Genomic DNA, 25020 nt, shown 5'->3' with positions numbered 1-25020 from the left:
ATTACTAGTCTAGCACCTTTAAGCAAAACTGAGGATTTTGTACCTTGCTACCTTTTACTTACAGAGGGAGGCAGCTGAGACAGGTGGAAACCATACAGCCTAGCTCTGTCAGCCTGTGCAGACTTGGCCTGAAGCACCCGCAATCAGATTCCTAATACAGTTAAATCTAAAAAGGGGCTGCAGCCCCACAGAGTTCTCGTCAGTGGCTCTGCAGCCAGGAACTTGCCTCTGAGGTGGTAGGTAACCACCATGGAAAGTCCACAGGTACGCTTTAATAACTGAAATAGAATACGCTGCGGAGAAAAGGTTTGTGATACACAGTTTTCCAAACAGTAATTAGAGATTTCACTGAATGATAGACATTCTACACGAAATAGCCACGAACCAAGTTGTAAGCCAGCTACAACTAAATATCACAAAAATCTTGATTTTTTTTTTTTTGCAAGAACTAATACAACTACCTGGAACAGCTTGTACCCCTCCAAAACCCACAGCCTTACAGCAAAACAACACATCCCTTCACAAATAAGGTATTTGTCTGTCCCGGTTCAGTATCGTGCCAGAGGCATTACTGCATGGGGAGACCCAGTCCTCTGGCACGAGCACCCCTCTGCCTCTGCAGGTTCTTCGCTGCAGTGACCATGGCACCCTCGGAAACACTTGCCCCAGGTACGTTTTCATGGTCTGCACCTGGTGGTGTAGGAGCCGCTCACACTGCTCCCTGCTCTGAGAAACCCCACAAAGACACAGCCTCCCTTTTGTGTTTCCCCCCTCCGAGCTAAAGCTCGCTGACTAACCCTCTTCTCAGAAAACCTGGACAATGAACAACAACATAAAAAGGTTTTTATTGTTTATCGAACACCAGACACCTATCAAAGGGCTACTACCTAGCAACAATTGTTACAATTACCTCAACACGGACCCCAGTTAGCACCTGGAGGGTGTCAGCTGCTGCCTTCAGTGTCGTTGGTCAGGCTCTCTGCGAGGTCAGCGAGCCCGGCTTTGCTCAGGGCAGAGATCAGGTTCTCGGGGGTCGCGTGCGCGCCCTCCTGATCCTGCCAGGCAACCAGCAGCTGCTTGGCCCTCATCCTCACGTCTTCGCTGTCCAACTCGATCTGCCGGATATCAGAATCCTTCATTTCCAGGTAGGGGGCCAGGACCCTCCAGTGCTCCCCCAGCCTGCTGGCAAATAGCTCCATTTGTTCGCCCGTCATGGCTTTGTCCCGTTGCACCTCTGGACCTGGAGGAAAAAAAAAAAACAAACAAAAAAACAATAAAAATCGCAGCAAGACTCAGGGAGTGTCTTGAGTCGATACTGCAAATGATTCCTCCCTGTCCTGCCCCATTTCGAACCTCTTACTCACTACCAGACTGACATAACCCTGCCATTTAGCCTTTAACCTACTCAAAAGCTCTGGCTTCTTACAGATGTAGTGGGTTTCAAGAAGAACATCCCTTCCCTGTCTTCTTAAAACTTCCTTTCAATTTTAACTTTGCTTGACTGAGAACTGCTAAAGCCTCAAGTGCAGCACAAGTGCCGCCTCCAAGTGAAAACAGTATTTGCAGGTAGCCTGCAATTGTCAATACACGAGTCAGCTGTAGTACTAAAATACAGCGTGAGCTTTAACATTAGTCTTCTAGAATTATTTTAGCCATTTTATGGAATTTACCCAGGTAAACTTGCATAAATTTGTTCAATAACAAAAAAAAAGCTTGCTTCCCTTTTACTGAGTTACTAAAGGATGAAACAGTTAACAAGCCTCATGTTCCTGTTAGCAGCAGTGTGAATAGGGTATCAGCTTTAATATGGGGTCAGTACTTTAAGGACTTTTCTGTCATTCTGGCATCAAGATAAAAACACTAAATTCTGTGCTCTGCTGAGAAGTCAAGGGATCACACAAGTGGGTTTACAAATCCGTAACTTAACACGGACTATAAACATAGGCGGTAAACCATAGCTTATTTCACACACTTTAAAAGGAAAAACAAAGCAAAAACACCTTAAAGATTGAGTTATTTACACAAAGTCATCATATTCCTGATTTTTAGTAAATAGCTCACCCTCACCCCACCTGAAGAGTTAGTTGGCACAGATGGAGCTTCAGCTCCTTCAAGTGCTTTCAGTCACAGTCATTTATTTGAACTAAAACCATTACATCAAGGGAAAGGACTAGAGAGCATGAACAACAAAAAGAACAAAAAGCACTCAGATCACTTCCGCTGTTTCTAAGCAAAATGTGCAGACCACAGCTACCCCCTCTTTGCTTTAAGACGGTATTTAAAGAAGGACGTAAATTCAACACAGTGAAACTAGGAACGCTGTTTCAGGCAGCGCTAGGCTGAGGAGGAGAGAACTCCACCATCAACAACGAGACTGGAAAAGAAGAGGTCAGATGCTGGATGGAAGCGGGCAGCAGACGAGGTATTGACACAGGCCCACAGGCGGCTTTCCAGTAACAGAAAATCCCCCGAGCTCAGGAAGCACGCGGGCCACCAGCAGCAGCCGGCGCGCGAGTTCCACACCCCGCCTATCCCCCTGCCCACACTGGATCCAAGAGCTAGCGTACAGAGCTACACCACACCAGGGAGAAGGTACTGCGAGATGGGGCCGTGAATGAGGATGGAGGAAGGCAGACTGACACACACACGGGACAGGGAAGGACACCTGAGAGCATGACACACCAAAATTGCTGGCAAGAGACAAACACGAAGGGGCTGGTTCATGGAGAGGAACAAGAGATGATATTTGTCGGGAAGGCTTCTGTCTTCTCTGTCAGAGAAGCTTTTGCCTTTAAGCCAGGCAAATGCTGATGAAGTAATGATACCAGAAGTGGAACACATCCATTTCTCAAGGTCCCGTAGCTACCTACTCCAGCAGGGGCAGAGGGAGGCACTCACCCGTGGCCTCTAAAGGGCAGAAAGAGGGAAGAGGGGCTGAGAAAAACCTGGGGAGGTTTCTACAAAGCACTGTGGATCTTTGGGCTACAAACATCTAGTAACACTAAGCACACACCACAGAGCAAAAATGGAAGAGACTCCTAGTGGAAATGCTTATCCAACCTCAGCAAGCTGGGACACTTCCGGCACTGCAGACAGTGAGACAGAGAGGTCGCTACAGGCGTGACCTGAAAAGCTGCACTTCTCAGTACGAACGTGGGTACAAGTCGGAAGTACCAGGGCAACCAGGACTGGTGACCCTCTGCAGAAACTACAGTTAAACACAGCTCCTACTATATGCATCAAGAGAAACTGCGAAAAGACTAAGAACATGCAAATCTTACTTTCATTGTTTTCCTTTAATAAAGCATCATTATCTTCCTCATCTTCATCTTCGCCTGTTTTTATTTCTTCAGAAGGAGGCTATAATGAGAGAACTAAATATCATTGGATGAATTTTGTATTTAAAGAGAAACTTTACAGCTCTATGATGGTCCCTGGCATGTGTGTTAGAATGGGAAATCTGACATGATCCCATATGAGAATTAAAAGTCTCCCCCAGTCTTCTGCATCCAGAACACCAGTAACAATAAAACAGTGTTTTTTTTTCTAAATTAACAACAAAAAAACTAATCAAGCTATCAAATGACTTTACAGGATTCTCTCCAGTTCTTTCCAAACTAACTACAAATATTGCATAACATACATAGCTTTATTACTTTCTTAAAAAAAATAAAAATCTTCACTCATTTTATTCCTCACTCAGGAATTCAAGTTTTCTGTACTTTCGGACCTTTTTGTAGACTAGCTACAGGTGGCAAACAAGTAAGCAAACAGCAGACTCTTCACTTCTTGATTTAGCTACTGATCAGACAAGATGAACAAAAGGCTCCTTTTTCTACATCTCAGTTGCAGGCCTTATCCATGCATCTGTTTCCTGCCGTAATATGTGGTACAGGACATCATCAGAAATACTGCATCAAGTTGTCTATTAAACCGCTCTCCCCTCCCAGTATTTTTTCTAAAATGGCTTTTAGCATCTAGTTAATTCTGATGGCTAGACAATAAAAATGTTACATATTACAATCCAGTTTTTACATCACAGACAAGAAAGGTCTCAAATCTGGAACCAAGGGTCCGTATCTGTACGAAATACCTGGGTTGTATGCTAACTCAAAGGCTTAGAAAACGTTCCCCTCCCCAACCACTCATCTCTCTTACCACTGTGTATAAAGTGACCTGAAAGACCCCTAGGGCCCTTGCCTCAGATTTGCATTGTTGAACATACAAAGCAATAATGGATTAGATTTACAGCTCCGCAAGGTCTACTTTTCTTTACGTATTTTGAAAACCAGGGGGCTGACCAAAGAGCCCTGGAAATCTTGCTGCAACACCACAGTATCCTCAGCTACACACGCTGCCCCTTTCCTAACCACAGCTACTGCTACCATGAGCCATACCACCAGCTTACACCTGCCGTGGAAGCGGTCTGCACTACAACGCAGAACCCAAGTAGCTTGGCAGAAACATATTCCTGTCCACCAACTTTGCAAGGGGTGCAGAAAAACTTGGACAGCCACAGCTGTTCGTTCACAGAACACAAGGAAAAGTTCGGCAGTTAATGTCAGTCAATGTTATCTGAAACTCGGTGTTACTGGGACTTTCACAGATTAAAGCAATTTTACTTGCAATATTTCCTTTAGTGTACAAACTTTTTCTTGTGTTTTTTTTTCCCCGTGTACCAAATGGACTGCAGAAAGAGACAGGCAGGAAGTCAAATGAATTCATTTATTATTATTATAGGATAATACCACTTACAGGCAGCTCCTTGGCTAATTTGATTACCATGTTTTCTAGATATTCTGGTAAACTCTTGAATTGTTGGTTTGTTGGCTGGAAGAAGTGGGGACTTCTGCGTGCTAGTAGTCTTAATGCTCTCCACCCATAGTTAGAATTGTTCACAGCCCTACAAAAAAAAAATACAAGTTTGCTTGGTAACAGTCTGTCATCTATAAAAGTACACAAAAAGATCTGAGTCATTTCCTAATTAATATAACTCTGTCCAAATCTATATTTTTTGTGCATTACTGGAGTCCAGCACAGATGCACAGTTACTACAGAGAACAGTCGGTTTTCTTTAACAATACAAACATGCAAGAGATCATAAAGTGAAACGAAACAAAAATATCTACATACTTGTACTTATTTTCAACCATATTTTCAGGATCTGCTTGTTCAATAGCTTCTTCAAAAAACTCCTCCAATGTTGGCATATATTCCCTAAAAAATAAAGTAAGGGTCTTAATTCTATTCACATTCTACCCTAAAATAGCTGTTTTTCAGTTACTTCTTTAATTAAGTTTGAGATGTTTATGAAGCAAAAAAAACCAAAACCAACTCACATTTAACAACCTCACATAAATGAAGAATCCATTAGATACATGGTACTATGAGATTATTTACTGCATAATCATTGAAATCTGTCAGGAATCACTAGCACTACCTACTATATGTACTTAACCTTTCTGCCATACTGAAATGTGACACTAACACCTGTAAACAATGTTTGGTGACAAAGGAATATGGGAGGCAAGACAAGACTTCTGGAAATCAAGCAATGAGACTTTTATGAAAGTATCTGCGACAACTGACTGGCAGCATGAGAAACATACTCCCACATGCAGAGCTCACAAACACATGGGAATCTAAAACGGCTGTTTGTTCCGTGCAATTCGATAGGATGGGGTAAGTAAAACAGGGTCTCTTCCCTCATACACTCACATTCCAGTTCATCTGCAACCAGGGAAAGCCAGAGTACCACTAACCCCACTTCAATTATTTATGGTCACTAATTTTAGATGGGAAAGCACCAGGCAGCTTAATATTGTACTTAATGATCTCATCACAGCAGCTTCCCAGACTTGCTCAAACATGTTCGTTTCACTCCCCCGGTGATCCCTGTACCTTCTGCTGAACGTACTTCACGTACTTTACACTGGAGAAGAGAAGGCAGTGATGTCCCTGATGGGGAGGGTAAAGAACAAGGAGCTGGACTCTCTGATGCTACTCACTGAGTAGCAGCGAGTAGCAAGTGTGTAGCAAGTGAGTAGCACTGAGTAGCAAGTGGCAGCGAGCACAAGTCCAAGTACAGGAAATTTTACATGAGCATAAAAAAAACAAACAACAAACCAACAACCACCAAAAAAAGGAAACCAAAGATTTTCTGTGATGGTTGTCAAACTCTAGAACAGGCTGCCCAGACGCTGTGGAGCTTCCACTTGTGGAGAGACTTTGAAAACCTGACTGGAGAGGGTCCTGAGCTACTTGCTGTAGTTGAGCGAGGTGGATGAGGTGGTCTCTAGAGGTCCCTTCCAACCTCAGCTCTTCTGTGATAACATGATTTAAAAGACAGAAGTTGTGGTTCACAGAGGACACATTAAAAGGTCAACTGATATTTCTGTTCTCTGAACAGCTAGAGGTTGCTTCTGTAAGATGTTCAAACCAGTACATAAGGAAATATGACCTAAAAGTGTAACAACAAAAATAATATTCACGATCAGGGACAGTTTTCCGCTTTTGAAGACTACACATAAAGCAGACTCATGGCCTGTATTTGTCCTCCCTAATGTTTGACAGAGACATCAGCTTCTACAAGAGAACCTAGTGATCAGTCAGGGGAATTAAAAAAAAAAAAAAAAAAAAAAGGGAAAAGAGAGCGCTGGTTTCTAAGTTCACTTTGGTTTTGTTTTGAGAAACATGCTTTGCCCAGAAAACCAGTGCTCCATGCGTGTTTGCAGTGTGTTACTGACTACATGCACGTTTAAGTCCACTACAAAAATCCATCTGATTTGAATCCTACTGTATTTGGCACTATGCAAATTTTAAAAAGCAGATTTTATCCCAAAAACAGCAATCTAAAACAAAGACAGGTAAAGAAGTATTACCCCATTTGAATAAAGACTTGACAAATCAATGTAAAAAAGCGACAGTCTGTTGACCACATTCAGTCACAGAATCCATAACAAAACCTGGAACCGAATCCAGACCCTCTGGGACCTGCTCTTTCCTCTTAACCATCATATGCGTTCCCTCTCAATCCCCCCCCCCTTCTGTGTGTGTGTTGTCCATGTCTGTGTTTCCCCCAAGCTCTTTCTCCTTCCTCTCCATGCACCAGGAATGAAAAGTTTTGGTTTGTAGTGGGTTTACGTGGCAAGGTTTTGGTAACAGGGGGCCATAGGGGTGGCTTCTGTGAGAAGGATCTAGAAGCTGCCCCATGTTTGGTAAGGGCCCCACTGCTGACCAGAGCTGAGCCAATAAGTGATGTTGTTTTGCGCCTCTGTGAGAGCAGATTTAAGACAGGGGAAAAAAAACGCTGTGCCACACAGCAGCTGGGAGAGTGAGAGGAGTGAGGAACAGCCTTGCAGGCGCCAAGGTCAGTGAAGAAGGAGGGGGAGAGGTGCTCCAGGCGCCGGAGCAGAAGTCCCCTGCGGCCTGTGGTGAGGCCCATGGTGAAGCAGGCTGTCCCCCTGCAGCCCATGGAGTACCGCGGTGGAGCAGGGTTCCACCCCGCAGCCCGTGGAGGAGACCACAGTGGAGCAGGTGGACCTGCACCGACGGAGGCTGCGGCCTGTGGAAGACCCCTGCCGGAGCAGGCCCCAGGCCGGACCTGTAGCCCGTGGAAAGGAGACCACACAGGAGCAGGTGACCTGGCAGGAGCAAACTGCCCGTGGAGGATCCAGGTGGGAGCAGTTTGCTCCTGAGGGATGGACCCTGTGGTACGGACCCATATCTGGAGCAGTTCTTGAAGAGCTGCTGCCTGTGGGCAGCCCACACTGGATCAGTTCGGGAAGGACTGCATCCTGTGGGAGGGACCCCACAGCACAGGGGACGAGAGTGACCAAGAAGGAGCGGCGGCGAAGAAGCGCTGTAGACTGACCATAACCCCCATTCCCCCATTCCCCTGCGCCGCTCAGGGGGAGGAGGTGGAAGAGGGTGGATGGGGGGGGAGGTGCTTTTGGTTTCTTTCCTTTGTTTCTCAATTCTCTCGCTTGTTAGTAATAGGCAATAAATCTTACTGTCTCCCTACGCTGAGTCTGTTTTGCCCGTCACGATAATTACTGTGTGATCTCCTCGTCCTTATCTCAACCCTTGAGCCCTTTTCATCGTATTTTCTCCCCGTTCCTCTTTGAGTAGGGGGAGTGAGAGAGCGGTTGTGGTGGAGCTCGGCCACCCACCTGAGTAAAACCACCACATGATTCCTTTAGCCTTTGGTCTAGTAAAGGCCTTCCTCCGTATGTCATCCTCACAAGAAAGGAAGGCACTTCCTCAGCAGAGCTCTCAACCTTTGGAAATTAAATTCCTCTGTTCAGGACACCTGCCAGGTAGCACCTCTCCCCAGGCATCCAGCCCCCACCAGCAAAGCCCTCTTTGAGAACCATCCAATTCCTTTTCCAAATTTCCACAGGAGGTATCACATCAGCACAAAAGGGAATTACGTGCTATCTTTAACGAGAAGACAGTCATGTAGCAAAGTATGTTTTCAGTATTTCCTGCAATTGTGCAGGCAGAAGGGATAACCAATAATTGCATTTTTCTACATCTGCACTACTAGTAGATCTGGTGCGCAACGAAACAATGCACAGTAGCCAATTTGATCTTATCTAGTATTGTCCAAAGCACACGCTTACCTGAAAATCACGGCTAAATAGCTTGCTAACTTCATTAGAAACAGACTCGGCAATGCTCCTTTACTACATAAACTACCTAATTCTACAATCACCCTCTATTAAATGAGAGTAAACAATAGCAAAGAAAACTGTAAGAAGATTTCAAGACAGAGATGCATATAATCAGCTTCTCTCCAGACACACGGTGAAATGGAACGTTATATACGATCATCTTAAACACTTTCCTTATCCAACTTCGTAATAACTGTAATTTTGCATAAATCAGAGTGTTGGAAGTTAGCTTTAGACAATGATGTACTATTTCTTACCTACCTACTCTCAGATTTACAGGCTTCCATGTTGTCAGGACATAAGTTCCAAAGGCGGGTCAGTTCCTCACTGAAAAAGAGGAGCATAAACACATACTGAACTCCTTCATTCTGTCATTCCATGTTCCATCATTCCCCAAAGCCAGACACGAAACAGTGCTACACAAATTCTCTTCCCAAAGCCTTTATAATAAAGCCTGTCATACAAATTTTGGGATACAAACATGTCAGGAATTACCAGAAGTGACATAAACCTTATCTGATGTTGCAAATAAGGAAAACGACATTCTAAACTTCTACTATAGTCTCCGGCTGATCTGTGGACAGGACATTTTGTTTTGATAAATGAAATAATTTATCGTTTTCTTTTTCAGAAGGGACACTGAACACTCAGTGTTTAGTAACTCAGTTCAACATCTTGAGGCTCAAGAGGAGATCAAAATTTCCACACCTAGGTTGGGTGAACAGTTACAAGAAAAAGACTATCATTTCTCCTGGTAATAAAGTGGAAAAACATAGCACTTGAATTCTTCTTGATATATTCTCTCCAATGGAAGTATTATGCAAGTTACTTAGCCCCACGGATAAAATATCAGTAGGTGTTATTTTAAAATCCATGGCATAGATACATTTTAAGCAAAAATAAGGAAAACAATAGGATGAAAACTGGTCCAACAAGTATAAAAACACTGATTTGCAGCCTATGACTTATGGACTATTTATAAGGGATCTTCAAGAGATGACTAAGGACAAGCCTACTGCAAGTTTTAAACCAACTGGCATGTTCCCTGGCTATTCTTTCTTGGCATTTCCAAAGTGAGGAAGTTTGAAAAGCACTCACTAGGAAAAACAATCAGTGGCAAACAAAGATAAAGAAAAAACAAAACAAAAAAAACCATCACCACCACCACAGTAACCACCACCACAGAAACCCTCTGAAGGAAAAGAAAAGCAACAACAACAAAAACCAAACCAAAACAAAACCAAAGCAAACCAAAAAACGTACTTCCCCATAAGGATTTTTTTGTTTGGTCCTTTTCCTAAGAAATCCTCAGGAGCTGGCCTCTTTCTCGCAGGCCTCATTGGCTTAGAATCAGGAGGCCTAAATGAAAAAAAAAAAAAAAAAAAGCTCTTTAATATCAAACCAGTAATATTTAAGATAACAAAACCAAGACATTTCATTTCAGGCTTTGAGTTAAATCACAGTGAAGGTATTCACAAAGACTGGGATTCCCAGGGTGGAAAGAAGGGGGAAGAAGACAGAGAACATAAAGCAGAGATAAGGAAAGGGATTTGCCAGACACCAAAATCAGTTCACTCACAAATTTAAAGTTTTATCAGAGTTCCAGTATAGAAAAAGAAGCAAATCACATTTATTCCAGCAGCACATACTAAGTGTGATCTACCCTGCTGCTGGGATCATCTGCACTACGATTGCAAGCTCTCCTTCCCCAGCTGCACCTGATTTCATGGGATCAGAGAATGGAGATCCCACATCACTGAGGTAAGGGTAAGACCTACCCAAGCTGAAACTCTGGCTGAGATCTAAAGAAGGAGACAGAACATTTATGAAAGTCAGATTTAATAATTTTACATTTTCTTTTCCAATAGTTATTTCTCTCTTGTTACCACCCCCCTCCCTTTTCTGCAGATTGCTGAAGCCAGGAAAAGATGGCTCCACCTGATCTCTGCATAAAAGAATTAGTGAAAAGGTAATGACCCGTCTGCTCCTTACCACTAAGGGCTGTGGCCAGTGGAGAGAATGAACAAGAAGAGGAACGTTTGGTCACCACCTCAAAATAGTCAAGCACACGTATGAAATCTCAATTCAAGTTTGCCACTAGTTAGTAACTAATTACGCAGGAAATCTTTTGACGGCAATAGCCACCTAACTGTATTTTCCTTTCAGGTAAGTGATCGCCACCAAGTGGCAAACAATAATAATTCCAGGTTTGCTACCCCATTAAAGCCATAATGCCAAAGGAATTGCCTTAAGAGGCAATCCATACTGGTATGTAGCAAAGTCAGGCACTAAATTCTTCATCATAGCGTCTGCCAAAGGCAGGAAGGGAGACAACGTGATCCCCAGCCACTGGATCCTTCGTATTAAGAGAACAAAATGCTGCCAATGAGACAATAAGGAATGCTCTCCTGAGACCCAGAGACGCATCACCACCTCTTCATCAGCATAATGAAGCCTTAAAACTTTTGGCAGAAATTTAAGAGCATTCTACACACATGGAAGGGACATCCAACTACACAAATGTCAAGGCTGTGCGAATCATTAAGTTTATATACACTGGGGGTACATATTCAGAAGCTGAGCCATCATTTCAAATAAATGACAAATTTCTACTTCGAAAGAGATACCTTTCTTTCACAAAGCTTGGGCAGCCCTCATTTTTCCATGAGTTCCAGTTTTCTTCAGTATTTAATATATGCTGCAGAAACATAACATTCCACATTATCACAGTCATAATTACCTTAAAAGTTGGCCCCACAGATATTAATTAAGCTTTTGTAACTAAGGAGAAAACTTGGTTTTAGCATATTTCAGCCACAAATTTGAAGTTCAGCAGTATAATCTTATGCAGTTGGTTTAGTTTATCCAAAAATAGCGCACCTCCTCTCTCCAATGACTATGGGAAAGGCTTTCTTTCTCCTTCTCTGAGCAAAGAAAGAGATACAGCCAAAGGAAAATTAAAAACAGAAAGCAGGAAGATTGAAAAAAGGTTAAATTCCATTTGTGTCTTATTCCCATGTCTCTGGGCATAGTACTCCTTTCTGCAAAGATATATATAGTTTTAAATGATCAGCATCTCATGTATGTATACATGCACATGTATGACCATTTCCATTTCTCCCCAGTAGGAAGAAGAAAAGCACATTAACAAAAACGTGGGAAAATGTGGCAAAAAATAAAAAGATATTATGAGATCTCTCTTACTGAGATGAGATAAAAGGTCTCTCAGACGTTATGTTTATGTTCTAAGAGATGGTTTATACTGATATGGCCTTTTTACTCCTTAGACACTCTAGAAAGACTTTGGTTCAGATGTGCACCAGTACTTACCTCTACCATTTTTGAGAATCTTTCTCCATCTGGCGGATTTTCTGAAAGAAGCTATGATTGGGAGGAAAAAAAAAAAAAGAGAGAACTTTTAACATTATACTTAGCAGAATATTTAGGAAAAAACAAAGAAAATGGCTGTTATTGCTTCAAAGGTGGTTAATACACTATTAGATGAGGTAACTACTTTTTCTATGTAATTTTTATGTAAGTCTCTATGGTACCAACCTGGTAAACTGCCTTTGTAGTATCTTCAATCCAAAGAGATTGTTCATCTGTTAGAACATAGTTTGAACTGGAATCGAAAAAGAAAAATCATTATATCAACTTTTTTTTTTTCAATGTGAAGAGTTGACTACACATTGAAATAGCGCTGAGGACACACTCTTTCCATTACATGCTTTCTGTGCTTCCTGAGAGGTGTTGGAGGGGAGTTGAAGAAGGAACTCTGAATATGCTCTGATCTGGTCCCATGGACTGAACACTTTTTGGTTTGTGGAGTTAATTTGATGTGTTTGTGGAATATGCTTTCAGGTTTACCTTCACTGAGTAGAAAGTTTGTTTGTGTGATTCAAGAACAGATCTTTATGTGGACCCAAAGCACAGCAAGTGGGCAAAAAAAACAGACTTCAAAAGATCCACTCCTAACCTCAGCTAAAGCACTACTGTAGACAAAACATAGTAAAAGAAAGAATTAATCTACTGCCATTATATAGACACAGATCTTGAGTACCTTAAAACATGAGTTCTATATAGCATAACCTAGAATTATAATGCAATTAGTAAGTAGAAGTGATAAAGTAAAAAGCAGAAATAAATACAATACTTAGGATGTGGCTCATTTCATTTCCAAGAAGAGACCAGAATTCTTTTGTGAACAAATTAGTGTTATACCATGCCATATATATATTACAGCATCCTTGACCACTGATAAATGAGTGCTTTTAATGAACTGCTGAATGAACTGTCACTGAAATGATCAACTATCACCTCTACACGGCTGAAGTGCAATTCAGGATACCTGAATTCTAGTCCTTCTCTGCCACTGGCTCACCTTGGTAAATAAATTATAGAATGAGGATAATAAAACTAATCTAGTTTGCAAAGTTCTCTGAGATCTGTTTGCAAAAGGCAGTATATTACAGGTGAAAGACAGCTGCCTTAAATGTTAATCTTTATGTGCCCATATGGTTAATGGCACAGGAAAAGAACAAACAGGAACATTTTTCTTCAATGTTACACTGGAGTACTGAGTAGGAAAAGACAGGGCTTTGTTCTGTCCCATCAGTTTATAAAAGTAATAGTCACCCTTGTTATTTCTTGCTTTTTTAGACAGAATTCTGCAGAGCTTTAGAAAGAAACAAATCAGCAAACAATGCTGCACGTGGATGGCAGAGTTGATGATATATATGCCATTATTTTGAATCTATAGGTATCCTGCACTACCTAACGGTCTGCTGCTATTAAAGAGAGGCACTCCTTCCCTCTCATGGCTGGCACCCACTTTAAGCAAGCTCTAGAGGTCTCTGCTTCTCTGAAATCCCACCCAACTCACTAATCTGACAGAAAACTAACTCTGCAAAGATGAGTAGATGTGGTTTTGCTACCCTAGAAAACTGCACAAACTTGAAAGAGACTAACAAACACTAGAGTCCCTGCAAGGGGAAGCAGAGAATCACACCAAGAGGAACACAGAAAGGTAGGAATGAGACCTCCCCTTTACTGCCGTAAAATAATTTAATCCACCTCTTATATTTACCAGTCCAGGGCTCCACAAGATTCACAAGAACCTTAGAATGAGTAGATGTAAGTGCTTTTAAAATGTTTCAGTTTAACTCAATCCATATTACCTTTTAAATTTGACCTGTCCCTTCAGATACTGAAATAGTATTAGATACTGCAACAAGATGTGACGGCGAAAGTTACTGTCACTCAGCTGTAAATCCATCAACTAGACAAAAACAAAAGAATTACACAGATTTTAAAGACACTAAACACATAACTGAAAAAATATCAACAAATATTTTCAGATAAACCAGATGAGGACTTTTTTTTTTTTTTTTTTACAAGAAGATGATGGCGAGTCATTATAAAATCATATTTCTAAGTTTTTGTTTACTGAATTTTATACTGCTGGATTTCACAAAAAGAATTGTTCACATTGAAATGAACAAGAATTTGGAAAAACAAATATTCAAATTTTTCTGTAACTTAAGAACAGCTTGCTATCTTTTCATGTGAACTACTGGCTACACAAGGGTTTGGCTATCACAAAAGGGTTTACCCTCATCAACATTTGTACACTGGTACACTGCTTGGTTCACACCCCCCACACTGCAACATGATAGCTCATACAAAGAGAACACTGAAGATTGTTTAAAAAAAAAAAAAAAGACCTTTCACTTATGTGTTTATTAAGCAACCAATTCTATATTATTTTAAAATTCTTGACACACAAGTCAAAGGCTTATGAGCCTGCCTCTTCCTCCCCTCCCCTTTCCCAATCCCAGAAAGAGAAAACTTATTTTGCATTGTGACTTGCTTTGTCATCTACTAAGCTTGCTTGTAAAAGTTAAAGTTACAAGTTATTCCCAAATGAAGACAAAAGCGTTAGGATTCAATTCAATAGCGTTTCATTCCTTAGTTAACTCTTAACAGAGTTCAAAACGCTCAATAGCTTTTTCAAAGCAATTTTAAACAAGACTGTTAAGAAACAGGAAATATGGTTAACACATCAGCCAAGTTTTGAAAGCGTAATTGTAAAGACAATAAAAAAGCAGCTCAGTAAATATTTACTTTAATTTCCCTTTTTAAAATGAAAACAAACAAACAAACAAAACCTATCGAGTGAAATAAATAAATAACAGCTTTACTGCAGACTATTCCAGAAATAGTAGTCCCTGAATCATCAACTAAACAGACAGAATCCACAGAGAAGGAATAAAATGTAAGAACAGAAGAAATTTATCTTAATGCAGCAGTCAATGCAATGGGATTGTTGGAGAAACTGGGGGAGACATTCCAAACCCAACTGGACGTGGTGCAGATCAAAACCTGCTCGAGCTGAGAGCAGGGAGGGTGAACGAGATTATCTCCACATGTTCCTTCCAACCTCAGCTACTCTGATTCTGAGCAAAGAGATCACGTACCTTTTCACTAGTTAGGAACTTTGCAAAATATACGTGTTCTCCGCCTGTTTTTAGTTCTTCCAGCTTTTTTCGGGAAGCCTGAGTATCATCCAATTTGTAACTTTTGAAAACAGCCAAAACTTCTTCTGAGTACTATAAAACAAAGTTATTTACCACATGAAAAAAAAACAAACTAAGAAAGCTTGTATTTAATTAGAGAACTATAACAGATTTAGTACCAAGCAAGTAAAATCATTTATAGGTGATATCAGCCAGTCAAAATAACACCTATTTGCCACAGTGCACACACGGAATCTCTGAACATCACCTATGACAGTCAAAGCATTATTTATCATTTCAGAATATCCGATCATTTGGAGCATTTAAACCTACTAAGGACAAAATGCTATGAGTTGTGATGGATGCGCAATCGCTTTCTTGTTTACATGTTATGATGAAAAAAGGTATGTATGATGATAGTGCTTACATTCAAACATCATGAAGTTTGTTCAGAACACATACAAAGTTATATAGGTGAGTTAAGTTTGCAGTGGTGTTCTTAAAATCAACTTAGCCTTAAAACTGTAATGAAGAAAATCTGTCAAAAAAAATCATCTGAAGATTTTCAACCTGACCTTCATTCTCTCAGCCATGTTTTATTATTATAATCCTTTTTTTTTTTGAACTGAGAACATAGACCTCATTAACCAGATCTATATTAGGATGTCTGTACAGATGTTACCTCAATTTCTACATTACAAAGATTTAAAAAAAAAAAGTGGAAAAGAAGTGGGCTTCTTACTGTTAAGTAGAAACTGAATGACCAAGTGTGAAGAAATGGGTAGCTTTGCAGTAAATCATCCTCAACATTCAAAGTAAGTAAAATTGAAACAGGTGGCTGAAGTCTACAGCTGGTTCAAGTCATTGCTACTATAAAGTGATCTGTTTCAGTAGAATCCTATCAGTTTTAGGATTCTAGTGGGATTAATATTCAAAAATAAACAATATTCAAAAGAAAGACCTGGGATTAGGTAGAACTATTTTAAAAGTTCTGCTTGTTGCAACTAATAAATCACGAAAAAGGTACTTCTGACATTACTGAAACATACGAAGTGTTTCTGTAATTGACTTACTCAAGTTTTATCAGAGGATTTACAGCGCATCTTAATATACTGTTTACTGTCGAAGGCTCACTTTAGAAACCAGCAAAATGCACTTCCTCATATGTTCCTCATTTTCAATAGCACTAACAGCTGAACTGTTCTATTCTTGCTCAGTCACTCTTTTACTCATGTAAATTTTTTTCTTAGTTTTTACTTAGGATGAATTGTTGAACACATGAACTGAGATTACCTTAAGAAAAGTTTTCCATGAGACCTTCTCATAGCACTGCACAGGATTTCTAAAGTAATCTTGAAGTGACCAGAATTTTCTATACAGGTTATAATCTATTGGAATGGAACTGCAAAAAAAACATATGGTTAAGAAAACCCATACTGAAAGCACTATATTAAATTCAAGTCCACTCAGAAAGGTGCAATAAAGTCAACAGTGAGCCCTTATGGAAAAGTCTATCATTCAAAACTTGTCCCTAAAAGAGTCTTCCATCCAGCCTACTGTTTTTCCAGCATAAAAACACAAACGGTGAAGCAAAAGGGATCTAGGAGTTTTACACTGCCTGGGGAATGGAGTCTTTTTCCTAAAAAAGGACTGTTTTTTCCTAAACAGTCTTTTTTCCTAAAAGCACATACAGCATGTGCTCATTATCTCTGAACACGTTTTACCAGAACAAGTTTTGTCAAGATACTTGGGAGAACTGTGAAAGAATACCAGTGGTTTTCAGCCAGGGTACGTAACTTTTTCAAATAATGTGTAGACTTCTTTACACTTCTAGGCAACTTCCATTTAAAAAAAACTGCTTCCATTAAAAAAAACAACTATCTAGTCTCAAGGGGGCAAGAAATGAGAAGAATTCTGAGCACAACATTTAAGGTTATTTTCCAAACTGTTCTTTCCTTTCACTTTATAAAATCATGTTTCAATGTTTAGACTTGTTATAAGCTCACCAGCCTGTTGGGGCTTCATCATCTCCCATTTCACCTTCTTCTACCTCCATTCCTTCATCTCTTTCCTCTGAGTGCTAATAGGAATAAAATAATAAAGAGCTCATATAAGTGCCACTGTAATTTGTATACGTTTTTCATGGTGTTCTGTAGTTTTATACCTTTCATTGCACTCTAGATGAGAAAGCTTAGGCTGGTAATTTAACAGACCTCCAGTAAAATGCACAAGTCCCTATCTTAACACCATAATACACTTTACAGCAGTAGCCTGACTTATGTTGGAGAAAAGAAAAAATCATAGGGAAAGCTCTATTCTCTGTAGACCGTAGAGAAAACTTTTTACAGTTAGTGATGGTTCTCATCTCTCACAGTCAAATCAAGATCTCCCCCCCACCTCCCAAACCTACACAGTTTACTGTACCAAATAACTTGCCCATTTCCAGAATCAGCAGGTTGGTGTGGAAGAGGGACAACCAAATTATGAACATACAGTTCTGAACGTAGAATTCTGCACAGTAGCCCATTTCTGTACAAACAATCTTAGGTGTTTACAGAATTGTTTTCTGCAGAATGAGTGAAAAATGGCACAGGAAGTCTCACCTTCTGTCCTAACGTGCTCTCATGTTCATTGGTATTGAAAACAGTGACATTTTCCAGGTTAAACTGACTCTGCAAGTTAAGTCCTGCAGAAAACAGAAGGTCAGTCTCAAAAGCTGTGAAGTTCTTAAGTCTGTTCATTCTCTTGGTTGCTTATGAGACACTGCTATTAAATTCTCAGAAACAGCATTCAAAACCTGTGCTTGAAATCACAATAAATTAAAGCCAGCTACAACATTAACAACAGAGACAAGAAATAAGATACAAAGTGATTTTCTCCAACTGGATTTCATCTGCAACCTTCGGAAGCTTAAAACATTCAACATATTTAGTCTTTGCCATGTGTTAGGTGTGATGAAATGGAAAAATCTTACCTGACTTTTCAGAAAGTGGAAATAACCTAGCCAAGAACAGCTGAATTCTTCCACAGAAGACTGTGTTTTGTGACTTTGATAATCTTCTTAGAAGATCTAAATATTGCAAAAAGTAAAGAATATTAGTATTTGTCCCTCTTTCAATTTCTCACACGCTAGACTTTAAGACTTGCTAATCACATCCTACATAACCCACGAAGAGAAGCTAAGATTTGTAAATTTAAATGCTAGTAACTTCCTCAGATCAGCCACAGTTTTCCCAAACGTATTCTATTTATTCTCTGAATTCCTACATTGGCAAGAAAATATTAGTTCAAACAAATCCGACTTAAATACTGCCTCTGACTGGGGCCACATCATTGCTGAGAAATAAATACTTCTCAGATGTTCTTCTTTAAGTACTTCCACTGATGAAGAGGAGATTTCCCTAAGGTCAGAATAACTTTTACATTAATCTGCAAGACTCATGAACATGCACTAAGATGAGTGACCTGCCTTTTTTTACTTATTGAACACATCTGGTTGTAAATCAAATTATTAAACTCACTTTAATCTGCTGTTCCTTAATTCCCCACCACAACCTGTGAAAAACTAGAACTCACCATTGCACATTCGTAGCAAGTAATTTTTCCCTGCAGAATAAAACGTATTCTGAAATAGAGTAAAAGTATTTAGATCATTAAGAGACAGCAAAAATGTTTTTGAGCATTTTTAATTAAATCACAAGGCATGAGCAAGTTTAAGTTATTCCTACTCTTAACTCTAAATTTCAGTTTTCCCTTAAATAAGAAACTGTTTTCACAAAAGGCCAACATAAAACAAACAATACCACAGATTTCAAGAAAGCATAAACCACAACACTTAAATCCAGTTTCCCCCCCTCAAAAAAAAAGGAAAAACAAAAACCCCAAACAAACCACTAAAAATCTCCACACATAACAATAAAATGCATGGGTAGGATCCTCCTTGTTTTTCCTGGACCACACTATGTTTCACACTCATTTCCCTCATTCTTCCATGCATTATTTCTATACATATATAAAGAGCAACACACAAAAGATTTTGAGCATTCACAGTAATAGCAGTTTGGCAGTAAGAAAATGAGAGATGCTTGAATTAATGATAAAGAGCAATTTGTGAATTTACCAGGGAAGACTACGTTATCTCAAATAGAACAGCCCGAATGTCTACGGGAAGAGGTCAAGGAATCCAGGCTAGGAAAATGCTACAACAAACTGGAACGCTCTTCAGGTATTATCTATGGAGCTGCTGACATTTATGGTCCTGGCAGTACTGCCAAAGAACAAATCAAGGATATTGAAAACCAAGATTTCTTACGATCTTGGAACAAAAATGCAGGCAGGTTAGGACTTCTGCCTGACACCCTGAATTCCCTCTTCAATGAACAGTGCCCGCAACACAAAGAGCTCAAGCAGCCTGTCACAGCAGCTCTTCTACTGCCACGGCACCACCGCACCGCAAGAACACAGAACCCTCACGCAGGCCTCAGCACAGTTTGTTCAAGAGCATATTTTAGGGCAATGTATCCACCACCACTTTAGTCACCATTGCTCCCTTAAGGAAAGGATCTAGTGTCCTGGTTTTGGCCAGGACAGAGTTAATTCTCCTCCCAGTAGCTGGTATGGTGCCGTGTTTTGGATTTAGGATGAGAATAATGTTGGTGAGCACACTGATGTTTTAACTGCTGCAGAGCAGTAATTAAAAAGCCAAGGACTTTTCAGCTCCTCACAGCACCCTGCCAGCAAGGAGGCTGGGGGTGCACGAGGAGCTGGGAGGGGACAGAACCAGGACAGCTGACCCAAACTGGCCAAAGGGATGTCCCACACCGTGTGGCATCATGCTGAACAATGAATATGGGGTGGCTGGATGGGGTGGGGGGGATGTGTGGGATATGGTGTGCTTGGGGATGGGCTGGGCACCAGCCAGATAGGTGGTGAGCAACTGCATTGTGCATCACTTGCTTTGTACACATTATTATTTCTATTACCGTTATTGCTCTTTCTTCTCTGTCCTATTAAACTGTCTTTATCTCAACACACAAGCTTTCACTTCTTTTTCTCCCGATTCTCTCTCCCATCCCACTGAGGGGGGAGGTTGAGTGAATGGCTGTGTGGCTCAGAGCTGCCTGCCAGGTTAAACCACAACATCTATAAGGCCTCCTCTCCTGCAGACTGGAGAGGGGGAATCTCCTGCTGCTCTTAGGAAGCAGAGGCAAGAGAGGCGGCTTTCATAGAAATTGTGTATCTGAAGATAAATTTCCACTGTCTAAATGTGTTGCACACTGTAGATGGAAGAGAACGTAGTTAGAAATAGAACAACCAAAATTATAATCTTTTAGTATTAATTTTCTGTCCTCTGCTGCCCTGACACTTTTAAGCATCGAAACACAACAAGCTTAATGCTACAACTCTAACACAGACGGATACAAAGACAATTAAAATCTGTTTATAAAAAATATTTCAGTAGACAAAAGCTTTGGCATAACATACATTTTGGAAAAATACTTACTGATTTCCATGTAGCAACATTCTTCTCCACAAAAGTGAAAATTTTGTCACACTGATCCAAAGGCAAGCAATCCAGAACATCTCCCAGGAGCACAAAAGGGGTTGATGCAGTGCAGATACCTATGAAGAACAGCAAGTATTTTGTTCAGCAAATTTGAACTGAAATGCAGTAAGATGCATGGCATTTGATGGACAGGTTCCCAAGAAAGCAAAAAGTTTTCCTGGGTTCCTACAAAGCCTAACAAAAAGCTTTGGCTAAAGTACAAAGTCCCACTGAAGCTATTTTTGTATACATGTACACATGCAGATGAGAGCTTTGTATTAATGTATAGAAAATACTAAACAAGAACTGTTTTAAAAATCTCAGAAGACTCAAACAGTTAGTTTTACATCTCACAAACTCCTTCAGACTTCTAAATCCACAGTTCTACTGCATACACATAAGAAGTCTGAGAGTCTTTTCCTCAAGCATGTATATCCACACTCTGTACCTTGCTAACATCTGCATTCACCATAATCATAGGTCATGTTATTCTACAGTTGATAAGACATGTATGTAATTGAACTATACTTAATAAAACAAATGAGTATTTGATAGGTAATACGAACAAGTAAACAAGCGGAAGCATGTGAAAGGCTCTTCAGAACAGATTAGCACAATGATTTCTGACACAGGGGACAGTTATCAAAACAGATCCAAGTACCTAAAAAACACCTGTGTACTGACAGGTCAGTATGTGGGAGATGTGCAGAGACATTCAGTAGAACTCAAAAAAAGATTCCAACACAAAGGTCACACAGGTAACTGAATTTAATTCTTATGTCACTCCTCTCATGAAACAGTTAACCACTAGCCTAAAGACCACATTTTATCAAAGCCAACTGCTGAATACAACTTACAAAAATCAAGGTATTAAAATCTGAAACAACCTTACAGCCCCCCAAACTGCCAACAGATTTGAGAAAAAGATGCTCACCTTCTGTGACTCCATTAATAGCAAGAGAAATAATTGCCAGGAGATTTTCACATGGAGCTTTATTTATCTAAGCAAAAAGAACAGTTTTAAACTTCTTTATTCTGACTTCAATACATTTAATGAAACTGAAATTCTTGTTTCCAAGCAGGGGTATAACAGATATTGACATTGAAATTTCAATCTGTTACATCAGGCCCGTCAGTTAACTGTAAACAGATTTACTGAACGAGCAACATTTCTTGACCAGTTCTGGCTGTTGAAGACCCTACAATATTTACTCTGCAGACTGCATCATTTACCTCTAAATATAACTACCCTGCATTCTGCCTACATTCAAGTAATACCAACAAAAACACCTGATTCCTTTTGTTTACTGCCAGGCAGCTTTGTTACGTGCTAGTAACAAATATCCCACTCCACCCCACTCTCGCTCGAAGTATAACGCAGAATAATCCATATTTATGAACTCGAATTTTCAGACTAAGCAGACCTACATAAACATTAGAAAGAGCTGATGAAAAAGGCCAAGTCAACCAACACCTCTCAGTATAGGCTGGTATCTGCCAAACACTGCCATTCTGTCCTACCTACCACACTCCTATAATCACCCGTATTAATTACATAACTTTCATATAATTCATGTTTTTTTAATAAACAGTATTTCCCAATACTGCAGTAAGCTGCTGTTAAATTAGTATCCTAACTAGTGGATTAAAGTTGGATTTATATCAAGAGATATGCTGTAGCAGTTTGAAGTACTTACTATTTCTTCTTCTACAATAACTCTAAAAGCTTGATCCAAGGTACACTTCTTTTCGTTTTCACTGCAAACACAAACATCCCACATCAGTTAATAACATTATTATTAGGAACACATAAAAATGATCTGAAAATGGGAACCTTTTAAAGCAAGTGGCAGCCACTTACCTCCCAGGAATCTGGTTAAATGCGTTCAGCAACGGTTTGATAGTTTTGTTATGCAGGGCCTCTCTGGTGGAAGACTATCAAAGTGTAAACAGACAAAAGTTACAAAAGCAGAACAAAACTATAATGTTACCAAGATTGTTTCTGCCAGACCACTTTTTTTTTTTTTTCTGCCACCTGATGGTGGTCAGAAGTGCAAAGGTACCGTGTATTGCACACCATGTATTGATTTACATGTAAATGCACACCACGTATCGATTTACAAAGGAGCCTTTGGAAAGAGTAGGATAAATAACAATAAATATCTAGCAAATTAGTCATGTGAGGTAGCAGATCACGCCTCAAACCAGAGCTAACTATGGGCTGAACGGTGTCAGCGAAGCACAAAGGGGCGCGCTGTGTTGTGCCCGCTGCTGTACCTCCAACACTCACAAGCCCCCCACAACCTCACCCTCTCAGCAGGAGAATTTGCGTGGTTTGGGATTCGGTGCAAGCCCCAGCCCCGCTTTTCAAGGCGGGTTATGTGTAGGGTCGTGCCCGCAGGACCTCAGGTGCCCAGCCGGGCCCTCTCCAGAGCCAGGCGCGGCCCCCCCGCAGCGCCCCCCTCAGCACGGCCCATCCCAAGATGGCAGCGGCCCCCGACCCCCGGTCCCGTCCCGTCCCGTCCCCCCGGTGCCGGCCGGCTCCCGCGGCGCTCACGGTGAAGCGGATCCGCGCCTCGGGCAGGCTGAAGAGCGGCGGCGACATGGCTCCGGCCGGCAGCGCTCCGCGGCGCGCCGCGATGACGCGATGGCGGGCGGGCGGCCGTTGGCGGCCGTTGGCGGCCGTTGGCGCGGCGCGGAGGGAGGGAGGGCTGCCCGTTTTCCGAGCAGGGGCGGCGTCGGTTGGTTCGGTGCTGCTCATTCCTGCCCTCATGATGGAAGAAATGCTGCCCGTTTTCATACCCTGTTTAAGTTAGTGAGTTGGTCCGAGCTGTATATGCCTAACCAGACCGTTGCTTTTCTCTCCTCTTAGCTCTCCTTTATTAATCACCTTCTTTGCTTTTATTTTTTAAATCACTAGGGCAGTGTGAGGAGATCAGGTCAGTACCGAAGCCCTGAGCGCCTTGGTCTCTCACCTCGCCCTTCACCACGAGTGCCTCTGGCAGCTGCCAGATCCCTGAAAGCAGCCTGCTCTGCGGCGATGTCCCTCCCTCATCAGGAGCCCCATAAAACATTTTGCTACATTTTCCTTTTCTGTTTCTCTGTTTCTTTCCTTGTGCACAGTAAAGGACACAAACGGTCTGGCCTGTGTTTTAAGTTGTGTTTCTTTGGCTTGTTCAGGTGGAAGGGAAAGACCTCCGTCTAGCAGCTCTGAAGACCTCTGCTTCTTCTGCCTGCCAGTTTCAATAGCAGTTCCCTATTTTTAACATTTCTCCGTTGTTATTTCAACAATAACACAACAAGCCATATATTCTTTTTTATGCCCAGAAAATCAATGTACTATTCGTACAGCATATAGCTCAGTAGGTCTTGACATGGACGTGGAAAAGTTCTATTACCGATATAATTAACATATTAGAACACACTGGCTTACAGATCTTCTAAATGTTTCTCAGAAAGCATGAGTGTCTGAGAACGAAAGTGTCACAGTTACTGAACTTTGATATTACTTTGAACTTTGAGGGCGGTGAGGCCCTGGCACAGGCTGCCCAGAGAAGCTGTGGATGCCCCATCCCTGGAGGTGTTCAAGGCCAGGCTGGATGGGGCTTTGGGCAGCCTGGTCTGGTGGGAGGTGTCCCTGCCCATGGCAGGGGGTTGGAACTGGGTGATCTTTGAGGTCCCTTCCAACCCAAACCATTCTAATTATATAATTATAATTATAATAATTCAGACAACCCAAAGAAAGCAGAGCCTCAGTGCAGTTTCCCAGGTCTCCAAAGCACACAGTCCGGTATCTGGCTGAAAAGCACAGGTGCTGCCCAATCCTTTTGTGTAGGTAGGAAAAACTAAAATACCATTTTTTTCTGCTATTGGAAAATACAAGTAATTATTTGCATTTTATTAATATTAATTACATTTACTATTCTAAAATCAAATATTAAAAACTCCTCAAAGATCATCTGGAAGTGTTTTATTGTGTGGCTCGTTCGTTTTTCTGCCGGCAGAGGGAAGCGTTTGCCCAGAAAACAGAGGTGCGGATGGACGCCTGGCTCTGGTGGCACTCCGCCAGCTGCAGGTTTGGCCCTTCGTCTATAAATGAAACCATTGTGTGACACTGCCTAAAAAAAAAAAAAAAAGAGCCGGGTATGCCAGGGTCGTGCCAATTCGTTTCAAAACCATGGGGGGAAAGGGCTTCATAACATTGAATATAGGCGTGATTAATCATTGAATGAGTCACCTGCATACACTGTGAGACTTACTGAATATTACCCATTCAGGCTTGCAA

At 41.1% G+C, this 25020-nt stretch overlaps 1 protein-coding gene across 3 annotated transcripts; it reads right to left on the bottom strand.

Annotated features, from left to right (window-relative positions):
* Positions 1-832: 832 nt before the first annotated feature.
* THOC1 (THO complex subunit 1) lies at positions 833-23527 on the bottom strand. Of its 3 annotated transcripts, XM_080581110.1 has the most exons (22): positions 23293-23520; positions 22597-22670; positions 22433-22493; positions 21670-21736; positions 20694-20812; positions 18767-18815; positions 18165-18260; positions 17794-17876; positions 17197-17270; positions 16484-16592; positions 15152-15283; positions 13853-13953; positions 12231-12297; positions 12006-12056; positions 11303-11373; positions 10454-10477; positions 9939-10034; positions 8937-9002; positions 5134-5217; positions 4756-4903; positions 3282-3360; positions 833-1240 (listed from the first exon to the last, which is right to left on the bottom strand). In XM_080581110.1, exons 1-22 carry the CDS (start codon positions 23506-23508, stop codon positions 945-947), a joined length of 2163 nt encoding a protein of 720 aa, XP_080437236.1. In that variant the 5' UTR covers positions 23509-23520; the 3' UTR covers positions 833-944. The 3 variants fall into 3 exon arrangements, with proteins under 3 accessions (XP_080437236.1, XP_080437237.1, XP_080437238.1); XM_080581111.1 differs by lacking the exon at positions 10454-10477 and having other exon boundaries at positions 23293-23517; XM_080581112.1 differs by lacking the exon at positions 3282-3360 and having other exon boundaries at positions 1077-1240; positions 23293-23527.
* Between the last annotated feature and the right edge of the window lie 1493 nt (positions 23528-25020).

Source organism: Anser brachyrhynchus (assembly GCF_964034855.1).
Source record: "Anser brachyrhynchus genome assembly, chromosome: 2".
Classification (NCBI taxonomy): domain Eukaryota; kingdom Metazoa; phylum Chordata; class Aves; order Anseriformes; family Anatidae; genus Anser; species Anser brachyrhynchus.
The sequence above is the reverse complement of the archived record's forward strand: the minus strand, read 5'-3'. Positions and strand labels throughout refer to the sequence as shown.